Raw genomic sequence first — 24,688 nt, forward strand, 5'->3', positions numbered from 1 at the left:
CATTCAGATCACACATTACTTCCTCCCAAACGTATTAAGTAGGACTGCCCACAGGTGGCCTCTGTGATTTAAAAAAAAAAAAAAAAAAAAAAAAAAAGAGGAAAGAGCAGCGGAGGAAATGCTGGAACGAATACTCCCGTGTGCTAGTGGTGTTACTAGTATCACTGGGAAGAGATGGTTCTGTACTTTCTGTCCCTATTGGTGCAGGTTTTACGAAACGATGTAGGCGAACAGGCATCATACTATGTTTTCGTTTCATTCCGTGGAGAGACAGAGGTAGATGCATGCGTAAGGTGAGTCTTTTCATAAAACGCGAACACTTCCAACAGGAGTTTCTTTAAAAACTGCTCTGTTGGCAAGCAGGCTGCATCTTCTTACACTTACGTACACGGAAGAGCCAAAGAAACTGGTACACCTGCCTAATATTATGTAGAGCCCCCGCGAACATGCAGAAGTGCCGCAGAACGACGTGGCATGGATTGGACTAATGTCTGAAGGAGCGCTGCAGGGAACTGACACCGTGAATCCTGCAGGGCCGTCCATAAATCAGTAAGAGTACGAGGGGATGAAGATCTCTTCTGTACAGCAAGGCATCCGAGATATGCTCGATTATGTTCATGTCTGGCGAGTATGGTGGCCAGTGGAAGGTTTTAACTCAGGAGAGTTTCCTGAAGCCACTCTATAGCAATTTTGGACGTGTGGGATGTCGCATTGTCCTGCTGGAATTGGCCAAGTCCGTCGGAATGCACAAAGGATATGAATGGATGCTGGTGATCAGACAGGATGCTTACGTACGTGTCACCTCACAGCATTTACAGAGCCTCCGCCAGCTTGAACAGTCCCCTGTTGACAGGCAGGGTCCATGGATTCATGAAGTTGTTTCCATAATCGTACACGTCCATCCGGTCGGTCCAATTTAAAACGACACTCGTCCGACCAGGCAATGTGTTTCCAGTCATAAACAGTGCACTGTTGGTGTTGACTGACCCACGCACAGAGTAAATCTTTGTCTCATGCAGTTATCAAGGGTATAGGAGTTGGCCTTCGGCTCCAAAAGTTCATATCGATGATGCTTCGTTGAAAGGTTCGCACGCTGATACGTGTTGATGGCCCAGCATTGAAATCTGCATCAACTTGCGAAAGGGTTGCACTTCTGTCACGCTGAATGATTTTCTTCAGTCGTCGTTGCTCCCGTTCGTGCATGATCTTTTCCGGTCGCAGTGATGTCGGAGATTTGATGTTTTAACCGGAGTCCCGACATTCAGAGTACACTCGTGAAATGGTCGTACGGGAAAATCCCCACGTCATCGCTAACTCGGAGATTCTGTGTCCCATCGGTCGTCCGGCGACTATAACACCACGTTCAAACTCACATAAATCGTGATAACCTGCCATTACAGCAGCAGTAACCGATCTCACGACTGTTTGTAATAGCTTACCTGCATTCCTATTTCTTTAGCCATTATTAAGCCTACTCCTGCATTACCCCTATTTGATTTTGTATTTATAAACCTGTATTCACCTGACCAGAGTCTTGTTACTCCTGCCACCAAACTTCACTAATTCCCACTATATCTAACTTTAACCTATCTACTTCCCGTTTTAAATTTTCTAACCTACCTGCCCGATTAAGGGATCTGACATTCCACGCTCCGATCCGTAGAACGCCAGTTCCCTTTCTCCTGATAACGACGTCCTCTTGAGTAGTCCCCGCCCGGAGATTCGAATGGGGGACTATTTTACCTCCGGAATATTTTACCCAAGAGGACACCATCATCATTTAACCAGACAATAAAGCTGCATGCTCTCGGGAAAAATTACGGCTGTAGTTTCCCCTTACTTTCAGCCGTTCGCAGTACCAGCACAGCAAGGCCGTTTTGGTTAGTGTTGCAAGGCCAGATCACTCAATCATCCAGACTGTTGCCCCTGCAACTACTGAAAAGGCTGCTGCCCCTCTTCAGGAACCACACGTTTGTCTGGCCTCTCAACAGATACCCCTCCGTTGTGGTTGCACCTACGGTACGGCCATCTGTATCGCTGAGGCACGCAAGCCTCCCTACCAACCGCAAGGTCCATGGTTCATGGGGGTAGGATAGTGTAGTGTAGTGTGGTATACTGTTCGACAATTCTGGAAGTACCCTCATACAGTCAGAAGTGGGATCATATAATCCACCCAGGAACATTGTCGAACATGATCGTTTTGGTGGTCCAAATGTCCTGGCATAGTGTTTCATAGGTATGCTGACCTCCAAGCCTTTGAACACGGCACACTCACTGGTGATGCTATGCTCCTTCCCCATTTTCATGTATCTGTAGTATCGACTTTGTACAGTGTGGCACCAGCGCACCACTCCTTTATTTATTTATTTATTGTTCCGTGGGACCACATTAAGGAGAAGTCTCCATGGTCATGGAACGAGTCAATACATGAAATTACAACACGATTGTAGAAACAGATAAAATGAAATATAAGAAACATATTCAGGCGACACGTCGTTAGTTTAAATAAAGAAAATCAAGAATGTAACTCTGGAATTTGCTTAGTTTTTTAGCTCTTCCAGGAGTTCCTCGACAGAGTAGAAGGAGTGAGCCATGAGGAAACTTTTCAGTTTAGACTTAAAAGCGTTTGGGCTACTGCTAAGATTTTTGAGTTCTTGTGGTAGCTTATTGAAAATGGATGCAGCAGAATACTGCACTCCTTTCTGCACAAGAGTCAAGGAAGTGCATTCCACATGCAGATTTGATTCTGCCTAGTATTAACGGAGTGAAAGCTGCTAACTCTTGGGAATAAGCTAATATTGCTAACAACAAACGACATTAAAGAAAATATATACTTTGAGGGTAATGTCAAAATTCCCAGACTATTGAATAGAGGTCGACAAGAGGTTTTCGAACTTACACCACGCATAGTTCGAACAGCCGGTTTTTGAGCCAAAAATACCCCTTTTGAATCAGAAGAATTACCCCAAAAAATAATACCATATGACATAAGCGTATGAAAATATGCGAAGTAGACTACTTTTCGTGCTGAAATGTCACTTATTTCAGATGCTGTTCTAATGGTAAATAAAGCGGCATTTAGTTTCAGAACAAGGTGCTGAACATGGGCTTTCCACAACAGCTTGGCTTACTATCTATCCGTACGCCTAGGAACTTGAACTGTTCCGTCTCGCTTATAACATGCCCATTCTGTCTGATTAAAATATCAGTTCTTGTTGAATTGTGAGTTAGAAACTGTAAAAACTGAGTCTTACTGTGATTTAGCATCAAATTATTTTCCACAAGCCAGGAACTTATTTCATGAACTACATTATTTGATAATGTTTCAATATTACACACAAGATCCTTCACTACCAAGCTGGTGTCATCAGCAAACAGAAATATTTTTGAACCACCTAAAATACTAGAAGGCATATCATTTATATAAATAAGAAACAGCAGTGGCCCCAGCACGATCCTTGGGGAACGCCTCATTTAACAGTGCCCCATTGGGACTGAACATCATTACCACTCTCAATATTGCGGAGAATTACCTTCTGCTTTCTGTTCTTAAAGTAAGAGGCGAACCTATTGTAAGCTACTCCCCTTACTCCATAATGTTCCAACTTCTGCAGTAATATTTTGTGGTCAACACAGTCAAAAGCCTTCGTTAAATCAAAGAAAACACCTAACGTTCGCAACCTTTTGTTTAATCCGTTCAAAACCTCACAGAGAAAAGAAACTATAGCATTTTCAGTTATTAAGCCATTTCTAAAACCAAACTGTACATTTGACAGCAAATTATGTGAATTTAAATGCTGCAGTAACCTTGTATATACAACCCTCTCGATAACTTTAGCAAACACCGATGGCATAGAAATAGGTCTATAATTATCAACATTATCCCTGTCTCCCTTTTTATAAAGTGGCTTCACTACCGAGTACTTTAATCGGTCAGGAAACCTACCACTCCTAAAGGAAAAGTTACAGGTATGGCTAAGTACTGGGCTAACATACATGGAACTATACTTCAGTATTCTGCTAGATACCCCGTCATATCCATGAGAGTTCTTGGTCTTTAGTGATTTAATTATTAACTCAATCTCCCTCTTGTCAGTATCATGGAGGAGCATTTCAGGTAACAGTCTCGGAACACTTTTTTGTACGAGCACTATATGATTCCCTGTTGGGACTAGGTTTCTATTTAGTTCACCTGCTATATTCAGAAAGTGATTATTAAATACTGTACATATATGCGACTTATCAGTAACACGGACGTTCCCACTGTGCACTGATTCTATATCCTCGACCTGTCTCTGCAGACCAGCCACTTCCTTTATGACTGACCATATGGTTTTAATTTTATCCTGAGACTTAGCTATTCTATCTGCATACCACATACTTTTTGCCTTCCTAATAACTTTTTTAAGCACCTTACAGTACTGTTTGTAATGGGCTATTGCATTTAGATTGTGACTGTTTCTAACGTTTTGATATAATTGCCACTTTGTTCTACAAGATATTCTTATACCTTTAGTGAGTCACCCAGGCTGCCTGTTTGTGCTAGTACCCTGTTTTGAACGTTCTAACGGAAAGCAACTTTTAAAGAGCACGAGAAAAGTCTTGAGGAAAGCATTATATTTATCGTCTACTGTATCAGCACTATAAACATCTTGCCACTCTTGTTCCTTGATAAGGTTTACAAAAGTCTCTACAGCAACTGGATCAGCTTTCCTAAAAAGTTGGTAACTATATTTAACATGTGTTGCAGCACAAAAAATTTTTAGACATAAAATTTGTGCATCATGATCTGAAAGGCCATTCACCATTTTGCTAACAGAATGCCCTTCTAGTAGTGACGAATGAACAAAAATATTGTCTATGGTTGTTCTACTGTTCCCTTGTACTCTCGTTGGAAAGAATACGGTTTGCATAAGATTATATGAATTAAGGAGGTCTACCAGCATCCTTTTCCTTGCACAATCACTTACACAATTTGTATTGAAGTCACCACATATAACTAACTTTTTGTATTTCCTATAAAGTGAACCAAGAACCTCCTCTAGCTTTAGCAAAAATGTTGTGAAATCGGAGTCTGGGGATCTATAAATAACAACAGTAAGAAGTTTAGCTCCACTAAATTTAACCACACTTGCACAACACTCAAACACCTTTTCAGTGCAGTACTTTGAAACATCAATTGACTCAAATGGCATACTGTTTTTCACATACATGGCTACTCCCCCACACCGCAAAGAGCTCCTAGAAAAGCTGCCAGCCAACCTGTATCCTGGTAAAGGAAGCCTCTGAATTATCTCCTTATTTAAGAAGTGTTCAGATATACCAATAATTTCAGAGTCAACATCTATAAGCAGTTCACTAACTTTATCTCTAATGCCTTGTATGTTTTGATGAAATATACTAATTCCCTCATTAATCGGATACCTAAGCTTTGTCGAAAGTGGTTTCTTTGTTAGAGAGACTTCCCTTAAGCAGGAATACCTGTCAGCTGACTTCAATCTAAAAAAGATACAGCTCAAACACCCACAACTACCGGAATTTTCCCATGAGTGATCCCACCACCCCCACCTATGCTGTCACCTATAAGCTTTGCCAACCTCGCCTTTCCATACCTGTTGAGGTGCAGGCCATGTCTAGTGAAACCCGTCCTGCTGGTAGACTCCACCGACACCACTGAAATGTGACTCATGCCTTCTGTCATTAGCGCACCCTTGATGGAAGTGTGTAGGTTCTTGTGATGTCTATTGTCAATATGCAGCTGAATTAGACTGTAGGCGAGTTGGAGAGAAGAGTGCTGATGTCGATCCAGCGAATAGAATTTTTCCGCATCGTATTCAGTTGGGATATCGTCCGTCGAACTATGTTACTTGGCAGTGTTACATAATCCGAAGTTTTGTACGACAGTGTTCCATAAAAATTTCCGTCATATTTAGTAAATTCCAATTACTTTACTACTTATATCAATTACATATTTTACCACACTTCTGATTCTAACGATGAAACTATTATTTTCATTATAGTTTTGCATATTATTTGTGTGTAAATTTAATTTGTTCCTCTGCTTTGGTAATTTGGTGATATTGTCTTCATAGAATGTTGAGATAATTGTAACTGACTGAACAGGAGTTACCGGTGGAAGTTCGAAGCTTAAACACCTGCTTGATTATGGGTAGACATTTAAGAAACTATAACCACATTCAGGGAGGAAGAGACCTCTCGACATGTGTTCCTTTTCGTAGCATAGTTACATGTGTAGTATCAGAATGAATGTTGGATGCGGAAGTGATTCTGAATTTTGCTTTCTTAATGGAAGCACTGTTTAAAACAGTGCAGTGAGTATCATAAAGTCTGACAAACTGGAAAGAGTCTTTCGGCATAATTGTCATATTTTCAAACTCACGTTCAACAGTGATGACTATATATAATTCCTACTCGGAGCGTCCTAAGAAGCGCGCAAGCCGAAAATAGATCAGTTAGCGAAATTTCGTTTAGCGGAAGTGACTTGATAATTATGAAATTCCTGAGTCGCTCCCTAACGAAAATATCATTCTACCTTCTTATTTAATATCGTTTCCTAAGATTTTTATTGACAATACAATGACTAGCATTTATGCAAACCACGGTTTTTTCTTTATTTTGTGCTTAGATTTCTAAATTGCTAAGATGTTACAATGATCAAACGATAAATGTATCTATCCACTCATTCTCGCTCCTTGTGGAGTGGTTTAGAGTACAGTACACAGCAATACGATTCGTAGCTGTTGTCTGCCAGCACAATACCCGCAATACTTCTCCACATGCATATTGGTGGACAGTGGCACCCGCCTGCCCGTGGCGATTAGTACACATACGCATCGCCAGTAAATTCATGTGTCTTAACGCCGAGAAATACCGGTGCCGTATCTGCTCTAAAGAAGCGTACAAGGCAAAGCATCGATTTTCCTTGTGCTAGAAAGAAGGACTCGAGAAATAAGGTGACCGTAAAGGCAAACGTAAAATAATGTGATAATTCCTTTCCTAAACCTCACAGATAAGCGAATATTACAGTAAGGGCTTGGCAGTGACAATTAATAATTACAAACAGAACACACTATTACAAAAATACCGTCCTAAAATGTTGTTTTGGTTACACCGCTCGTTTTCTATTATAATTAGTTGTTCCACTTGGGGCAGAACGTCGACGTTTCCTAATATTATCCAGAATGGGACTTTCCTGTTCGAGAAGGCTAAAGAAAGCACTTTGGGAACGCATTAGTAATTGTACAGTGAGGTCATGAGGTACTAAATAGGCTGTCTTGACTTTTTCTGCTCCTAAGAAGTGTAGAGAATCTCTGTATAAAACTTGACCCAACAACAAAAATTAATGTTTTTAGTTTTGATGAAGGTATAATTCCAGCAATGCTCACATGTTGTGTTTGTTAACTTCCGTGTAGTTCTTCAGCAGGTGTCGTGATGATGTAAGAAAATTATTCTTCATGCAGAAACGCTCGACTTTTCTTTCAAGCACATTAACGGGCGGACTGAGATGGTTTCAGCACGGTATAATGCGGTGCATTATAGATCCTAATTTTCACTTACCAACAGACAAATAATGTTCTTCTAGATATTATGACACTATGAAAAGCAGTAATAGAGCTTATGTTTTTACGAAAAATCTAACAACCGTGAGAGATCGATAATTATTGGACCAATGATTGGACGGTAAAGGTTGCAAGTATATGGTGGATGAATACATTGTCAGTCCAAGGAAGGCAAATGTATTGCAGTAATCAAATTTTTATTTGTATGCGGGTGAATATCTCTTTTTAACAGATTTGTTTTCGCAAGCCCTTGAATTTTTTTGCTATAATCATTGTCAGTTAATTTAGTGCACTGACAATCAGAAAAAATTGTCTCATAGACTTATCCATGGAACTTTTTTTATACAGAACGGCTCTTCGTCACAATAAGTTTATTTAATGAATTGTATGTAGAAAAATTTTCCACATAAAATGACTTCTTGTTTCTGCATTATGCAAGTCCGTTTAAATGTATACACATGGAGAAGTTGAAAGTTGGTTCACTGGGAGTGATGTTACGTGAAAATAATGTGTACGGAAAAAGAGAATTGTTCACTAGTCGTCACTACCAGTTTTGGTCTTAATTAAAGAATAATAGTGCAGAGAGATTGTGCATCTTTAAGTTGTTGTTATTAGGATCTGAGAAATGATGAAACTAGATTGCACGGTAGTGATACATTAGAAGGATGCAGTTAATCAAAACCTGAAAAATAAAGAACTACTACCTGTTTCAGATAACTGCACAACACTGAATTCTAAGAGATTCATATTGTTATAATTCTATTTTCTTATTTATACTGAAATGTAACAGTTAATGCAAGGGGAACGGACAAATTAGAAACTTACATACATTTGTACTTTTGTGATTGCGCTTGATCTATAAATAGGAGCTGTACTTCCAAATCACTCACTTGCAATTCGTTTATCTTTATAAAGTGATTGTTTCAGTAAATTATTTTGTAGGTTGAAGATAAATTCATTAACCCGCATGAACATTTGAGAAATCACTTGTATTTTTGCAGTATTCGAACAAATGTAAAAACTTTGAGTATAAGCTGAAGAAGTATGAATGTCTTTAAACAATAACAAATTAATCAAAATAGCTTTGTCAATGTTTTTCTCAATTGTAAGTGGAAGAAAAAAAGGGGAATGCAGAAATACATGAACTCGTTTGGGAAAATGAGAGGAAAAAGGAATATATGATGAACTATCTAGGGAAAAATTCTGTCTGGTTTATCGTAAATATCGTTTAGTATGTTTCAAAATGAACAGTGAGGAAGAAACAATGATAAGAATGGTGTATATACGAGTACCTGAATCCTTCTTTCACGAGTTGTTACACGCATACTGTTTATCACACCAGTGTCCTAGTCAGTCTTTATTGATGAACAGATATAACTCGAATATCTTCGTTATTTGTAGTTGAACAACGAGTGGATGCAGTCCATCATGATGGATCCTGAAAGAAGAACGGCTGGGCGTCAAGAACTGCCAGAATCTCTATACAGGGTGTCCCTGCTAATAGCCGCCAGGTTCTTTTTTCTGGTGTTTCGGCTGATATATGCAATTTCGGTTTTGCTATGTGTAGCTGGAATCATTCCAAATAAACACTACTCATCACATCTTTCATGCGACTCGCAGTGACGACAGAAAGCGTCAGTTTGTTTCCCGTTGCATTGAAAAGGTTTTTAAACCTCGATAGAGCGGTCCCAAATTAGTGTAGTGCGATGTTCGTATTATCGGTATGTATTAATACGGACAATAAAACACTGGCCAGTAACCAGTACTCGGGCAACGACGTCACTGCCCTTGCTGACTGTCACCAGCGTGCAAGTGCAGCGCTTCTCTGCCAAACATCAGAGAAAATACTCCCGACAACTCTTAGGAGAGACACCCTGTATGCGACTGCAGTTTCTTCGTGTCTTAGAATGTGATCAGTAATTGCATGTATTTCTCTCGAGTGTCAATGAAGAGTTTAGGGCTCGGATTTTGGTGCCTCAAACTTTGGCATCTCCTACTGGCAGAAAAGTGCACTGTATCGAAGTTGGTGTCGATGCTCGCAGGCGTCGCTGCGTCGTGAGCAACAGCTGTTCCGTGAGAACCTGGAGGAGATGCGCAGGAAGAAGATGGAGGAGGAGCGCGAGCTGGACCGCCTGCTGGCCGAGGAGCAGGAGAAGCTGCGAGTGCGGCAGGACACGATGCGCGCCAAGGCGAGGGCGGCCAGGGAGCAGCTCATGGAGGTAGCGGGCCAGCTGTCTCTGGAAGCAATAAATAACTTTATATTCATCTCTACCTCCACTAGATCTATACGAGCATTACACCCTGTCAATCCAAAAAGTACTACGCACAGAACGTGCATGCACCATGTGAAATAGTCAGAAAAGTCCTTCTTTGGGATGTTGTTCAGATCACGTATCGCAACGACTTGAATTTCAGTTCTGTCATCAAAGTACTGAACCTTCGTTTTGTGGTAGTTTCGCATGAATAACGCCTAGTTTCGTCATCTGTCATGATTTTTTACAGAAAATAATTGTCCGTGTTTTGCACTTGTATTAAGTCACACCAGGTGTCCATGCATCATTCATTTTGCTGGACAATAAAAGCGTGCAGGACAGTCTTTGAACATAGTTTCCCCTTCTTTAAATCGTTGTGGATAACGTCTTGCAAACTTGATTTAAAAATGGTGTTCCATTGCATAAAAACGATGACATACTACGGATGCATTTCCACTAGTTAATGCTCTTTGATTACAACTGTGTGGTTGAAGACACATTTGTTGGTGACAGTTGTTAGTTTATGGCACCACTGCTGTTACTACACGGATATCACTTACACTCCAGGAATAGTATCAGTCTCAGAACTTTCTCTAGTTTGAACATTGTGCGAAACAATCCAAGTCAGGCTTCCCCTTTCAATGCATTTCTATCTACAGTGTGCAGAAAACCAACTGATGAAAAGGTCAGGACATGGCTGAGAATCATGATTCAAGGAAAACTTTCCTATTAGGTACAGGTCGGAAATCCACTGTTGCAGAGCTATGTACCTCAACAACAGAGACTCAGCAGTGAGGGTATGTAAGTTGATCAGTAAGCTAAAGGGATAGTGTTTGACTGTCTCTATAGCTTATTATTCAACAACTAGCATTATACTAACGAAGAGCTTTAAGGAATTTTTAGCGCATCTCATTTTCTAGTCAAATTTACCTAATAAACATAACAGAAAGTATGGCTCTAACCAACCATGGGTCGGAATTTAAAGTCTGTGTAGCACTGACTATCAAACAGCAACAATTACCTTCAGCCAATTTGGTTAGTAGCTGCATTCTTTAACATAACACGTATTAGATGGGAAAATTTTGATTAAATTCACGTACTTCTGCATGTGCATTGTGAATCTCATCTAGTCCTGACTAGCCAAAGTGGCCTTCCTCCACCCAGCTTCTTTGACCTCCACTTTTGTTCTCAGATGGCTTTTTCCAGGGAAGAATACAGTTCGTGGCTTCTCGTTCTTGACATGACGTATAAGCACAACTTTTTGAGAAACTGAATAACTCGATTGTGAAAAATTTATTAAGTCATTTGAGAAAACTAGAAAAATCCTTCGAAACTTAAAATTTTCCTCTTTCAAAAAGCGAAACTCTGCTTCGAAAACATTAAATAAACTATGATAGTTCTCCTTTTTTAAAAATTGACTTCTGTCTTGTTGTATCCTACCCAGTATTGAAAGTATTGTATTCTTGTCATTTCTAAGAGTTTGGCTTTTATAGTGCAAACTACTATCTGTCTGACAATCCAAGTCCATGCATTTAATTTCGCCGCTGGGTACAATTTAATACCCAGGGTCAGAACTACTTTGCTTGTTATGCACAAGTTTCCAAGCAGACCTGATTGTTACTGCAAACTTTTTATTACCCATTCCCTAACCCTCCCCCACCCCCCCACCCAAAAAAAAAATCCAACATTTTCTACTCATTGGAGAAACCTCCAATTTTGTTCCAAAGCAATTTTGCTTCGTGAATGTTGTATCCATGTCTAGCTCATACCAAGCAGTGACGTGAATTCACTGGCTCCCGTGAGTACACTGACGTTAACAAGTGTTGGGAGTGGCCACTTCTTGGAATGAGTGGCAGTCCATGTACGCCACCTGCTGTTGATAACGTTCCCTTTCCCCTTTCCTCCAAAGGAGAGGGGAGATGGTGGCGTTAATTTGCTGTGGCGTTAATTTGCTGATCGCCAAAATTTACGCCAACGTCCTGGATTAAATTCCAAGGCTACCTGCAGTGTCTCATGGAATGATGGTGTGGTACATTGTCGATGGTGATCCGTCCGTCAGATGGGAAGGCTACGCTCGGTCGACCCCTCGGTGCTGATCAATAGACGTAAGCCATCTGTGAGCTCACAGTTCCACCCTGTCCCTTCTTTCATCATCTCCTGCACTGACACGATTCTGCACTACACAGACACCATTACATTCATGTACAGTTCACAGATAAATGTAGACACTCAGCTTTCATATTTCACGGAGCAAAGGCGCCTGCAGGCGCGGAGGACGGTAAAACCTTTCAAACTATGCGACTGAACCTGCCCTTTGGGTTCTCCCAACCGTTAATGCCATACAACTGTAATTTTTTACCACGCATGTCAATGCGTTGTGGGAAGTAACGTATTTTGGATGTTCTGCCGTGCCCACTGCCAATTTATTTCAGGTGTCTGATGATCTATGGGCGAACATCACGTCGTCATGTGTTATTTCTGCTTCTACACATGTCCTGTGGTTCATTCTTCTCACAAGTGCTTCCCGAGCACGGGATCCTGGGTTCGATTCCCGGCGGTGTCAGGGATTTTTACCTGCCTCGAGACGACCGGGTGTATGTGTTGTCCTCATCACTTCATCATCATTCATGAACATGGTGAGATTGGACTGAGCAAGGGTTGGGAATTTGTACGGACGCTCATAACCGCGCAGTTGAGCGCCCCACTCTCCATATATCATTATCGTAATCATCTTCTCACAAGTAGCGTGTTTCATATAACACTGGGAGGTATAATGCAAGGCGAACTAATACACAATATATCCACTAGGGATTTAAAATTTTGTGGTTTAAGTGCTTTGAACAGTGGTTTTGTGTTGGTGTTCTAATAGGCAGATGAAATTTTGCTAGTACTGTGAAGAGGAAGATTCCTTTTCATTGTGCAATGAGGTTACGTGACCGTGGACGGGCACAATAAACAGGTACTGCTGTTTACTAGAAAGGCTTTTTGAAAATATTTCTTTTCCACAGTTACCATCCTACCATTGGTAAAATGTCTCATTTTCATTCGGGACTCATTTACATATATAAGTTGTAAGTTGGACAAGTAATAATAAAAAGGGCCATATGCAATTTGTAAAGCGCTCTTACTTGTTCTGCTCACTCTCAATACCGCTCAGAATCAAGAATCAGCATACTCTGTTTTTCCATTTTGCAATGTACTTCGTAATCGTAGCGGATTGTTTGTAACCATAACTCACTTGACTAATACACTACAGGACATTAAAATTGCTACACCACGAAGATGACGTGCTACAGACGCGAAATTTAACCGATAGCAAGAAGATGCTGTGATACGCAAATGATTAGCTTTTCAGAGCATTCACGCAAGGTTGGCGCCAGTGGCGACACCTACAACGTGCTCACACGAGGAAAGTTTCCAACCGATTTCTCATGCACAAACAGCAGTTGACAGGCGTTGCCTGGTGAAACTTTGTTGTGATGCCTCATGTGAGGAGGAGAAATGCGTACCATCACGTTTCCGACTTTGATAAAGGTCGGATTGTAGCCTATCGCGATTGCGGTTGATCGTATCGCGACATTGCTGCTCACGTTGGTCGAGATCCAATGACTGTTAGCATAATATGGAATCAGTGGGTTCAGGTGTGTAATACTGAACCCCGTGCTGGATCCCAACGGCCTCGTGTCACTAGCAGTCGAGATGACAGGCATCTTATCCGCATGGCTGTAGCGGATCGTGCAGCCGCGTCTCGATCCCTGAGTCAACAGATGAGGACGTTTGCAAGACAACAACCATCTGCACGAACAGTTCGACGACGTTTGCAGCAGCATGGACTATCAGCTCGGAGACCATGACTGTGTTTACCCTTGACGCTGCATCACAGACAGGAGCGCCTGCGATGGTGTACTCAACGACGAACCTGGGTGCACGAATGGCAAAACGTCATTTTTTCGGATGAATCCAGGTTCTGTTTACAGCATCATGATGGTCGCATCCGTGTTTGGCGACATCGCGGTGAACGCACATTGGAAGCGTGTATTCGTCATCGCCATACTGGCGTATCACCCGGCGTGATGGTATGGGGTGCCATTAGTTACACGTCTCGGTCACCTCTTGATCGCATTGACGGCACTTTGAACAATACATGTTACATTTTAGATGTGTTACGGCCCATTGCTCTACCCTTCATTCGATCCCTGCGAAACCCTACATTTCAGCAGGATAATGCACGACCGCATGTTGCAAGTCCTGTACGGGCCTTTTGGATACAGAAAGTGTTCGACTACTGCCCTGTACAGCACATTCTCCAGATCTCTCACCAATTTAAAACGTCTGGTCAATGGTGGCCGACATCTGGCTCGTCACAATACGTCAGTCACTACTCTTGATGAACTGTGGTATCGTGATAACGCTGCATGGGCAGCTGTACCTGTACACGCCATCCAAGCTCTATTTGACTCAATGCCGAGGCGTATCAAGACCGTTATTACGTCCAGACGTGGTTGTTCTGGGTACAGCTTTCTCAGGATCTATGCACCCGAATTGCTTGAAAATGTAATCACATGTCAGTTCAATTATAGTATATTTGTCCAATGAATACCCGTTTATCATCTACATTTCTTCTTGGTGTAGCAATTTTAATGGCCAGTAGTGTACATTTACGATGAGGGGTTGCACGACCGTTGTCGTAGTTTTTGGAGAATCTTCTGGGTTGAGTGCTATGGGTCACGGAACTCTTTTTTACCCTCGAGTTTCGTCCAGAACTGTGTCGGGTACCTCCACCCCTGAAAGTCTCCAACAGAGCTGTGTACGAAACACGAGGAACGAAAATGTTTCGTGCACAGTGATCATACATCCTAGAAGATTCAGCAGCAACTAATAATTTTGTTAATTACGCTCCTGTCCGTGTTGCTCGTTTCTGAGTGGGTGCACTGTAGTTTCGTCGGAAGCCCTGGCTTCCCGGTGACGGTCCCGCTTTTGCGCAGGGGGTGCTGAGCGAGAGGGCGCAGCAGCTGGAGCATCGGCAGCGCCAGCGACAGCTGGAGGCGGAGCAGCAGCGCGCAGAGCGGGAGCTGGCGGAGCAGCTGCGGCGCGGCCACGAGGCCCTCACCTTGGAGCACCAGCGCCGGCGCGCCGAGCTGCAGCGCCAGTACGGCCGCGAGCTGCGCCAGCAGGCGGAGGTGGCCCGCCGGCTGCTGGTGAGCTGGGGCGCGCCTACCTGGGGCTGCAGTACGTCACCCAGCAGGGGGAGGGGGGGCCCATTTCCAGCAGATGTTTCAGTGCCACAATGTTGTGTACCTCTGCACTCATGGAATGAAAACTCTGTCTACATACCAGTTGGTTATAATTAAAGTACAGCTAGTCATGGACGTCCAACGTAAGCTATAATTATCGTGAGGCAGCGATACTTCGTAGATATGCTAATACGTTAATGCAGAACAGATTTAGGCTGGAAGAAAGTAGTTCCAATTTGAGCCGCCAGGTGCAAAACTGGTGCTGTACATCATCTCATCGACGTCTCCGGTGTGCGTACTGAACAAATTGTGTATGTGGCACTTAAGGGGGGTAGGACGTCAAACGGGCTGAATTGGAGCAGCAGAGGCACCACAGGACATTTTATTTTCTACTGTCTATACTTTTACAAAAAAATTCACTAAACTTTGTCAGCATCACCAGGAAGGAATCAGGATTCACACTCATAGCAGTAGAAGTCCAAAAACATATTAAAATAATTTTTTTTACATATGAATTTTCATCATTTTTTTCACTTACTGTTGGCTGCATTTGTTGCTATAAGCACATTTTTCTTCACAAGTAAGAGAGATTCTTTGATGAATTTTTCACAGCATACAAACCATACTTACAGGTGTATGAAACTCTAGAATTTTCCAAATCTATTAAAAACTGTGGTAAAAATTGAGATAATTAACTACAAAATTTGATTTTTTTTCTAAAATTAAAGTTTAAAACGTAACAGCTCATTCATTTTTCCATAAATTAAATAGATTCTAGAATTTCAGACACCTGTAAGTATGATTTGTATGCTGTGCAAAATTCATCGAACAGTCTCTCTTACTTATGAAGAACAGAGTACCTATAGCAACAGATGCAAGTGAAAAAAATGATGAAATTTCACATGTAAAAAAAATTATTTTGTTACGTTTTTGAACTTCCGCTGATACGAGTGTGAATCCTGAATCCTTCCTGGTCATGCTGACAAAGTTTTATGAATTTACTTGTAAAAGTATAGACAGTGGAAATTAAAATGTCCTGTGGTGTCTCTCCTGCTCCAAGTCGGCCAGTTTGTCGTCCTAACCCCCCCCCCTTTCCCCCTTAACAATAAAATCAACTTTATGCTTTTCTCATTTGTTTGACCTTTTCTTCCCATGTCCCTTTCCTAATCCACTCCGTATGGAACATACCCATACGTCTCCCTTACATTCGCATCGCCAGATTTGCAATTGGTGACCGCAACTGAAACTAATTTTCTTCTAGGGCAAATCAGTTTATGCATTAGAATATCTATCAAGTTTTGCTGCCATGCTTTAATTATAACCCACAATTGACCTCTGTGAATAGCTACTCCTTAATTCAAACCACCTGGTACATATTATGCAAGCCAACATGCGGAGCATGGCGGAGCAGTACTAGTCATTCCTGATCCACTGGCGAATACAGCGAATGAGAAACAAGCTTCTATATGCCTCTTTACGAGCCCTGACGCGCCATGTCACGATTCGTGTGGCACCCCTCGTCGGAGGTTCGAGTCCTCCCTCGGGCATGGGTGTGTGTGGAGTCCATAGCATAAGTTAGCTTAAGTTAGATTAAGTAGTGAGTAAGGAACCGATGACCTCAGCAGTTTGGACCCATAAAACCTTACCACCAATTACCCAATTTTTCTTTACGAGCCCTAAATTCTCCAGTCTTGTCATTGTGGTCCTTATGTGAAATGCACAATGGCGGCAGTAGAATCATTCTCAAGTCAGCTGCAAATGCCGGCGCTCTAATTTTCTCAAAAGTGTTTCCCGAAAACAGTGCCGGCTATCCTCAAGTGATTCCCATTTGAGTATATGAAATGTCTCCTTAATAACCGCTTGTTGATCGAACTTAGTGGTAATAAAATCTCGGAGCAAGCCTCTGTATTGCTTCGATGTCTTCCTTTAATCAGAACTTTTGGGGATAAGAAACACTCGAGCAACGATCAAGAATGGATGACATAGTCTTCTGAACATGAAGTACTTCCCTACAATTCTCCTAATAAACCGAAATTAATCATTCTCCTTCCTTACTACTTTGTCTGCTCGTTCTAGTATTATGTCGCTTTGCAAAATTACACATAAATAGACTATAACAAAAAAGGGCACACCACGAAGGAATTACCCTAATGGGACAGTAATCGGTAGATCTGATGCACGTGTACAGTGAAACGAATGATTGTTCCAGAGAACGAGCTTCACAAATTGAGCAAGTCGACAACGGGTTGCTCTACCTCCAGCCCTTATGCAACTAGTGATTCGGTTTGGTATCGATTGATAGAGTTGTTGCGTGTCCTCCTGACGGATATCGTACCAAATTCTGTCGAATTGGAGAGTTGAATCGTCAATATCCCGAGGTTGTTAGAGGGTGATATCCATAATGATCCAAACATTGCCGGCCGCGGTGGTCTCGCGGTTCTAGGCGCGCAGTCCGGAGCCGTGCGACTACTACGGTCGCCGGTTCGAATCCTGCCTCTGGCATGGATGTGTGTGATGTCCGTAGGTTAGTTAGGTTTAAGTAGTTCTAAGTTCTAGGGGACTGATAACCACAGCAGTTGAGTCCCATAGTGCTCAGAGCCATTTGAACCATTTGATCCAAACATTCTCAACTGGGGAAAGATCCGGAGGCGTTGCTGGCCAAGGTAGGGTTAGCAAGCACTAAGACGAACAGTAGAATCTGTCATCATGTGCAGCAGTGCATTATATTGCTGAAATATTAGTCAAGGATGGCTTGCCACGAAGGTCAATAAAACGAGGTGTAGGATATCGTCGACGTACCGCTATGGTGTGACAGTAGCGCGGATAACCAGCATAGGCGTACTATTACGAAATGAAATAGCATCCCAGACCAGTGCTCTTGGGTTCTCAGGGTTTATGGAGGGTGGTGGTCAGATTGATACCCCATCGCTTTCCGGGCCATCTCCAGATACGTCTTGGAATCTCATTGATACACTTGGAATCTCACTGACTGAAGTAGAACTGTGTTCGGTGATGAGCTACCTTTCGAACCGAGCCATGATGACCAAAGAAGACTTGACTCGAAATGCCTCGGAAAATGGTGGCATAAATATCACACATTTATTGTGAAACTGTAATCATTTGTTTGTATATGTACCGATTTCTGCCCCTATCGGATAATTCCTTCAAGGTGCGTTCTTTTCTGGTCCTACCTCACTGTATGAAGGAGCACGGAACTAATACTGTGCTCCAACATTAAACGATATTGTTTTCATATTCAGCTACATTAACTCATTTTTGTTCCGCATTTAGTACAAGCTGCTATTCGCCACACCAGATAGTAATTCTTTCTAAGTCGTCTTGCATCCTCCTGTAGTCACTCAGCAACAACTCTTTCCTGTACACTACAGCGCATCAGCAGTAACTCAGAGACTGCAGCTAACGCTACCAGTTAGAGAACTGACGTGAATGGAGAACGACAACGGTGCTATCGCGCTTCCCTGGGGCACTCCTGACCGTGCTCTTGTCGCGCTCGAGGCTGCTTCCAGGGTACAAAATTACTTAGCGATGTGCTGTGCCTCCGATCAATTAGTGACTAATTGCTCAAACAGTCCACGGGTGTACTGCCGGTTCATACTGTCCAACGGGCACAATATTTCGGCGATCAGACACGTCGCCATCGTCAGGTGCGCTGACGAACCGAGCTCCTGAGGGCGGGTGGCCGTCTTAAATCCCCTCAACTCGCGAGGCGTTCTCTCCGCGGTCCGCGCCCGCGCGTCAGTGGTCGGTGAGACGCTGGCGTCCGCGTCTGTGGTAGCGTTGGTGTAATTGCCTCGTCCACCCTAGTCGCTCGTTTGTTTCCTTTGCTGAGCGTCTTTTTAATTACACTCAATGCTGGTTCTCATGACCTGCCGAGGTTGTAGCTGCAATCTCTATTGATGAGTCCGTCCCTGGCACGAATTTCGATAGCCTCTCTAACGACGCTGTCCCAGTATTTTGATGTCTGTGCCAAGACCCTGGTATGTTGGTAGTCCATTTCGCGATTTTCGGACAAACAGTGCTCTGCGACCGCCGACTTTTTGGGGTACCCAAGTCCAGTGTGCCTCTGAGTTCTCGGCAACGATCTTCGATGGTGCGCACTGACTGTTCAATATAATTCTTCCCACATTGACACGGAATCTGGTATTTTCAGGCCTGCTGCATACCTTGATCGTCTTTGACACTTCCCAATTGTGACTTATTGTTCCCTAGATTGACTGGAAAAGCAGACCCACTTAATTCTCTCTACCGCTACACACATAAAATTAGTCGAAATAAGGGTCACCATACTCACTTTCTGATATGGCATCACTGCACTGGAATATGTACACTGCCAATTAATTTTATTTTTTGGTGTCAGTTATACCTCTGGAATACAACTACTTTTATGAAACCCGTCTCCCTGTTATCCAGAGGTTCGAAATGTGATATAGGGGCTCTGCCTATCCTGCACGGTCACACTCACAAATCCGCACTGCTGTTGTTGTGATTTTCCGTCTGACGCCTGGTTGATGCATCTCACCGTGTTAGTACACCCTGTGCCAGCCTCTTCGTTTCTGCTTAACTACTGCAACCCACATTAGTTTGAACCCGGTTACTGCATTCTTAACCTCCTGGCAGCCGGAAGGACATCTGACCACCCTCTACCATTGACATAGTGAAATGTATATTAACATTCCGACATTGGATAGGTCCATGAAAAGGAAGGGCGTGTTCGGCCCTACAGCTATGAATGCAATGTGCTAACGATATTATGATATGAGAAACAAATACTACGTATTCCGGCTTATGCAATCTTTGTGTACAGCGTACACTCCCGAGTCCTACATAGTGACAACAGTCAGCGGAAGGAAGATTTTAGAGATCTAGGTACTGCCTGTACTGCCATAACTCTACATGCCTTATTTCTGAAAGACCGTTAATACTCATTCGTGGTGAGGAATATGGAAGGAGTCTATGTGATGTATACCACTGCTAGCCTGATCTCTTCGTTCGCATATCATGCCACCATCGAAAGTGTTTGCAAGATGGTTAATGATCACCTTCACCTGAGCCCCCTGCGTTACTGCCGTTGAACATATGTCGATTTGCGTTCAGAATTATGCAGCAGTGGCTGACAGGCAAATGCATTAGACATTGGAATCTACCCTGCTCACTTACTTTAGTCCTCGATAAGGTGTAATTAGGATATCTGCTAGAGTTATTAGGTGAGTGAACTTTTGCAATTTGCCTCGTTCCACTACCACTGTACAATATTTTTCGCTTCAGTTCATTTCGAAATTTAATGTAGCGAATCCACGAAGTAAGGTCTGTCGCTTTCAGTGAAACAACATACGATACTCAGTTAAAAGAAATTATCGTTAATTAGGGGTCATGTGTTCAAGGATACACATTAACTGGATCGAAGTTACAAAGTACAGGAAAACACCCGATTTATACGTTAGGTAACATGTCAATAGGGCCTAATGGTTAAATAGGTACTTTCCTGCATTCTATGGTTTTGTTGCAGCAAATGAACATTTTTTATTTGATGTGCTCCAATTTGACCTTCTTTTTTTATATATTTTTTTAATTTTTTTAATTTTTTTTTTTTTTTTTTTTTTTTTTTTTTTTTTTTTTGTACATTAAGATGCGCTGTTGTGTGAGCGAAACTGAAACATTTAGTATATGGACTCATACCTCTTCTACCTAATCACAATTTTTCAAAAATAACTAAGAAGTTATAAAAAATCGCCTTTTGAAGGTAATGTATATTTTTAACAGGAATATATTGAGCAATATGAGAATCCAAAGAGAAGGTCATCGTTCTTCTGCCTAATCATAATTTTTCAAAAATAATTAAGAAGTTATAAAAAAATCGACTCTTGAAGGTAATGTGTATTTTTAGCAGGAATATATTGAGCAATATGAGAATCCAAAGAGAAGGTCATCGTACGTCACTTAAGGACAGGGTAAGGTGGTACGATGTCTGTCATTTCGGACGGATTTTATTTTAACTGGAAACATGTTGAGGAAAGAAATAATTTAAATTATGACACTTGTACTTTGATGTTTAATAAATACGTAATTCAGATATTACACCATTACAAGTGTTGCTTTGATCTGAAGAAAAGATTACATAATTGAATAAAATTGTTCGAAAATGTACCACACTAGGCAAATTGTACTCACTTCTCGGTAAAATTGTAATGATTGACATCTTACACATTAAAAGCAAATTCTCCCTCGAGCACCGACGCAAACTACGTAGTACCAAACATTACATTTTTGGCAGCGAATCCAGTCACCATTTGCCAATGATTCCGCACCACAATAATTCAAGAAACAAAATTCACAATAATTCTCGTAATTTTATAGCAATTTGAAGTTTTTAGTGCTTCTTTCATCGTTACTCTTATACTCGCATTTCTGTTTACTGTTATTGTTGCATTTGTTTGTTTGTTTTCTTGTTTCCTGTTGAAAAAGGTTTCGCCTGCTGCCGAGGTTTCCCAGGTTTTCATCTGAACTGAGCCGGACTGACATCCGTTTTTTCCTTTTCCGAGATGGTACTTTTTTCTTTGGAGTTGACAAAGTGTCTTTGACAATACTGTGCTGAGAAACGGTACTGGATGCAGTTGTTAATGCAGTTTTTCTCCAGGCATAACAGAAAATGGAACTGAACCTTCATTTTGTAATTCCATCATTGGGGTTACGATGAATCCATTCAGTTTGTGACATTGAGGCTTTTGAGACTTGAAGAAAGTTCTGTCTAATATCTATAGTAAAGGTTTACTGTGTGGAGACAATCCCAAACGTTCCACCCCATTTTCCCGAAAATACTCTACAGCATTCAATCTGGTATGGCTGCCATGGTTGTCAATAATACGAACTGTAATACTACCCACAGTTCTGTATTTCTGAAGCGTCTAAGACAGATTATAAACAGTTCTTCATTAATGTACCTGATTTCCTCATCTCTGTAATGGAACCATGAGCAAAGCCGTATCTAAATTCAGGGCGTTTCCTCACCCCTGTGAAAATAACTATTGCTGGGAAATACATATAGATGTGTCCATACATGCAACAGTCACATTTTGTACCCTTTCCACGGCTCTCAGTGAAACAACTTGTCGCTTACCTACACAAGTAACTATTTTGGGAAGTCTGTTGTCAAGAGAAAAGACGGAGTCATCCATATTATCAATACAATCTGGTTTATGAAACAAATCACATTCGTTGAAGATTTCTTCCAAATTCTTAAAATATTTACTTACTTACGTTTTATTCAAGTCTTCAGCTTTGGCTCGTGAAAGATCTTCAGATTTTCGCAGGATACGATTAGCATATCTCTTAATAAATGCTCGAAACCAATAGATTCCAGCAACCTTGTCTTATAAGTTCCATGGATGTTTAAAATTATTTTCCTAAGGTAGCCAAAATGCTACTCCTCTTAACTGGAGCAACGACAGACCCAATCCTCTTTGTTCTAGAAACAAAGCTCTCTGGACAAAAGCATCTTACATTTGAGATTCGAGACCATTGAATGACGAGTATTCTATAGTTGGAGGTATCAGACTTTCATTTTCGTTTTAATTTGTAGTGTATTATACAGAGTGCTGAAAGGAATGTCATATAACTAGGATGCAGCTCGAAGGCTCAAACGTCCATCCATGACAGTCTTTAATGCCTCATTGATGCGGCTCGACTCTGTTTATTGTAGATTTTCTGGTCGTTTTTTGGGGCGCCTAAGACAAGAAGAATAAGGGCTTACTTTAGAAACTGACGACAGAAAATATATTGAAATATACAGAACTTATCTGTCGTAATTGTGTATAACTTGTCTCCATTAACCAGTCTTGACAGACCAAGCAAAATAAGTACGTTGATCAGAATTGTACTAAGATATCGAAATTGTACCTTTTTCTGACCTAAAATGTGCTATTGGCAGGACTGAAATCACGAGTAGATAATACTGAACTTGCCAAGAGATGGAAACACATATCAGACAGTCTTTCTCTGTAGACACCTCAGAACACGCTGGAACGGAAAACAAGTCTCTAACCTCACCAATATAGAATCTACAGGCACGTCAAAACTAGTCAGTTTATAAAAGCACATAAAACCAAGTAACTGCACTTACCTATCAACAAGAAGAAATTTATCTTTCTGTATCACAAACTGGTATATACAGAAAGAGACAGCAGGAGCTTCTAACAACCGTACCACAACAAAGGTCAAAAATTAATTATGATTGTGGTGTTGCTCACGCTGCTAAATATTACATTTTCGGGTAACAACAAAGTTATATTATGTGGCAGGTGTCATTCGAGCACAGTTAATAAAGTCATTTCATGAAATAATGGATAAACTAGGCACTCATCTTTTCGTGTTTCCCACGCTGGTCTCGTTGTGAACTCATGGCTCAATCGTCGAAAATCTAGGTAGTGATGATTCCAAATTCGGATGCAAAGAGGCCTGGGTGTTATTCTGCGATATTCAAAAGCCTTATAGATGTGTTTCCTAAACCATTCTTGAAGATTAAACTTTTGCAAGTTAAGACAATGGTGATGTAAAAAAGTAATCAGCACTCCAAATTTAAGTTACACTTCTTTTTTATTACTTTTGTTGCAATATCGCGTAACTCGTTCCAAAACATCACTTCACAATATAAAACATACTTGAAAATATCTTCCCCACTGTTAAAGTTCACATTTCATACACTGACTACAATTTGCGTCTTTTTAACATGAAGACCAAAGCTTGACTCTCTAATAACCGCTTACACGCCCGAAAATCAGAGTTACAAGTACGTCAAAGATCATAGTGACAAAAGAAAGAATACACATAAGAATAATATCATTGCAATATATACATATCAATGTATCAAAGTACCTCTACATTAATGAAATCAAATCTGAATGTTGTCTCAGAAATATGTTAACTACCTTACGGAAACACAGTAGAATATTGCTGGTATCGAGAGGTTGAGGTGAGGTGCCGTAATGGTTACGTAATTCGAGTACCATTACAAGCTGCAGAAAACTTACCCACTGGAACGCCATACAAAGGCAAGTTCCACCAACACTATGAAACTGAAAAATGCTGGGAAACTTTACGTTGATCGGAATTGGACCTATATCGAAATTGTATCGCATTACCCTATGTAGAAGCGATGTTGTGATCAGAAACGAGATTCCAAAGTTTGCGTTTGTTGTTGCAGGAGGCGGAGCGTGCGGAGGTGGAGCGGCAGTGGCAGCAGGGCCTCCTGGAGGAGGAGGCGTACCTGCGGAAGGTGCAGGAGCTGCTGGCGCTGGGCACCGCCGAGGCCGACTACCCGAACCACCCCTTCCTGTCCGTCATAGAGGGGCAGGCGCTGGCGCAACCACCAGGCGCCGGAGACCAGGTCCCGCCCTAGCTCACCACTCCTCACCACCTCCCCTCCTTACCTGTGTGTGCAGGGGTACACTACGAGCTCCTCGATTTTATTCATACTCGTAGGATTTGAAACTCGGAGCCCGGACGTCAGTTTCGTAAAGCAGCACAGCGCAATCGTTAGTCTAAAAAAGAGAAGTGCCGTTTCCAAGTTAACATAATCGCCAATAGCTATTCTAAAAACGTTGTATCA

At 41.7% G+C, this 24,688-nt stretch overlaps 1 protein-coding gene across 1 annotated transcript in view; it reads left to right on the forward strand.

Annotated features, from left to right (window-relative positions):
* LOC124799160 (trichohyalin-like) overlaps positions 1-24,688 on the forward strand; it is a 177,472-nt gene that overhangs the window by 135,866 nt on the left and 16,918 nt on the right. The window contains exons 6-8 of the mRNA XM_047262699.1: positions 9,623-9,799; positions 14,818-14,964; positions 24,284-24,466. Coding sequence (XP_047118655.1) covers positions 9,623-9,799; positions 14,818-14,964; positions 24,284-24,466 — 507 coding nt within the window. The remainder of the gene's footprint in view (positions 1-9,622; positions 9,800-14,817; positions 14,965-24,283; positions 24,467-24,688) is intronic.

The sequence above is a fragment of the Schistocerca piceifrons genome, chromosome 5 (assembly GCF_021461385.2).
Source record: "Schistocerca piceifrons isolate TAMUIC-IGC-003096 chromosome 5, iqSchPice1.1, whole genome shotgun sequence".
NCBI classification, from domain to species: Eukaryota; Metazoa; Arthropoda; class Insecta; order Orthoptera; family Acrididae; genus Schistocerca; species Schistocerca piceifrons.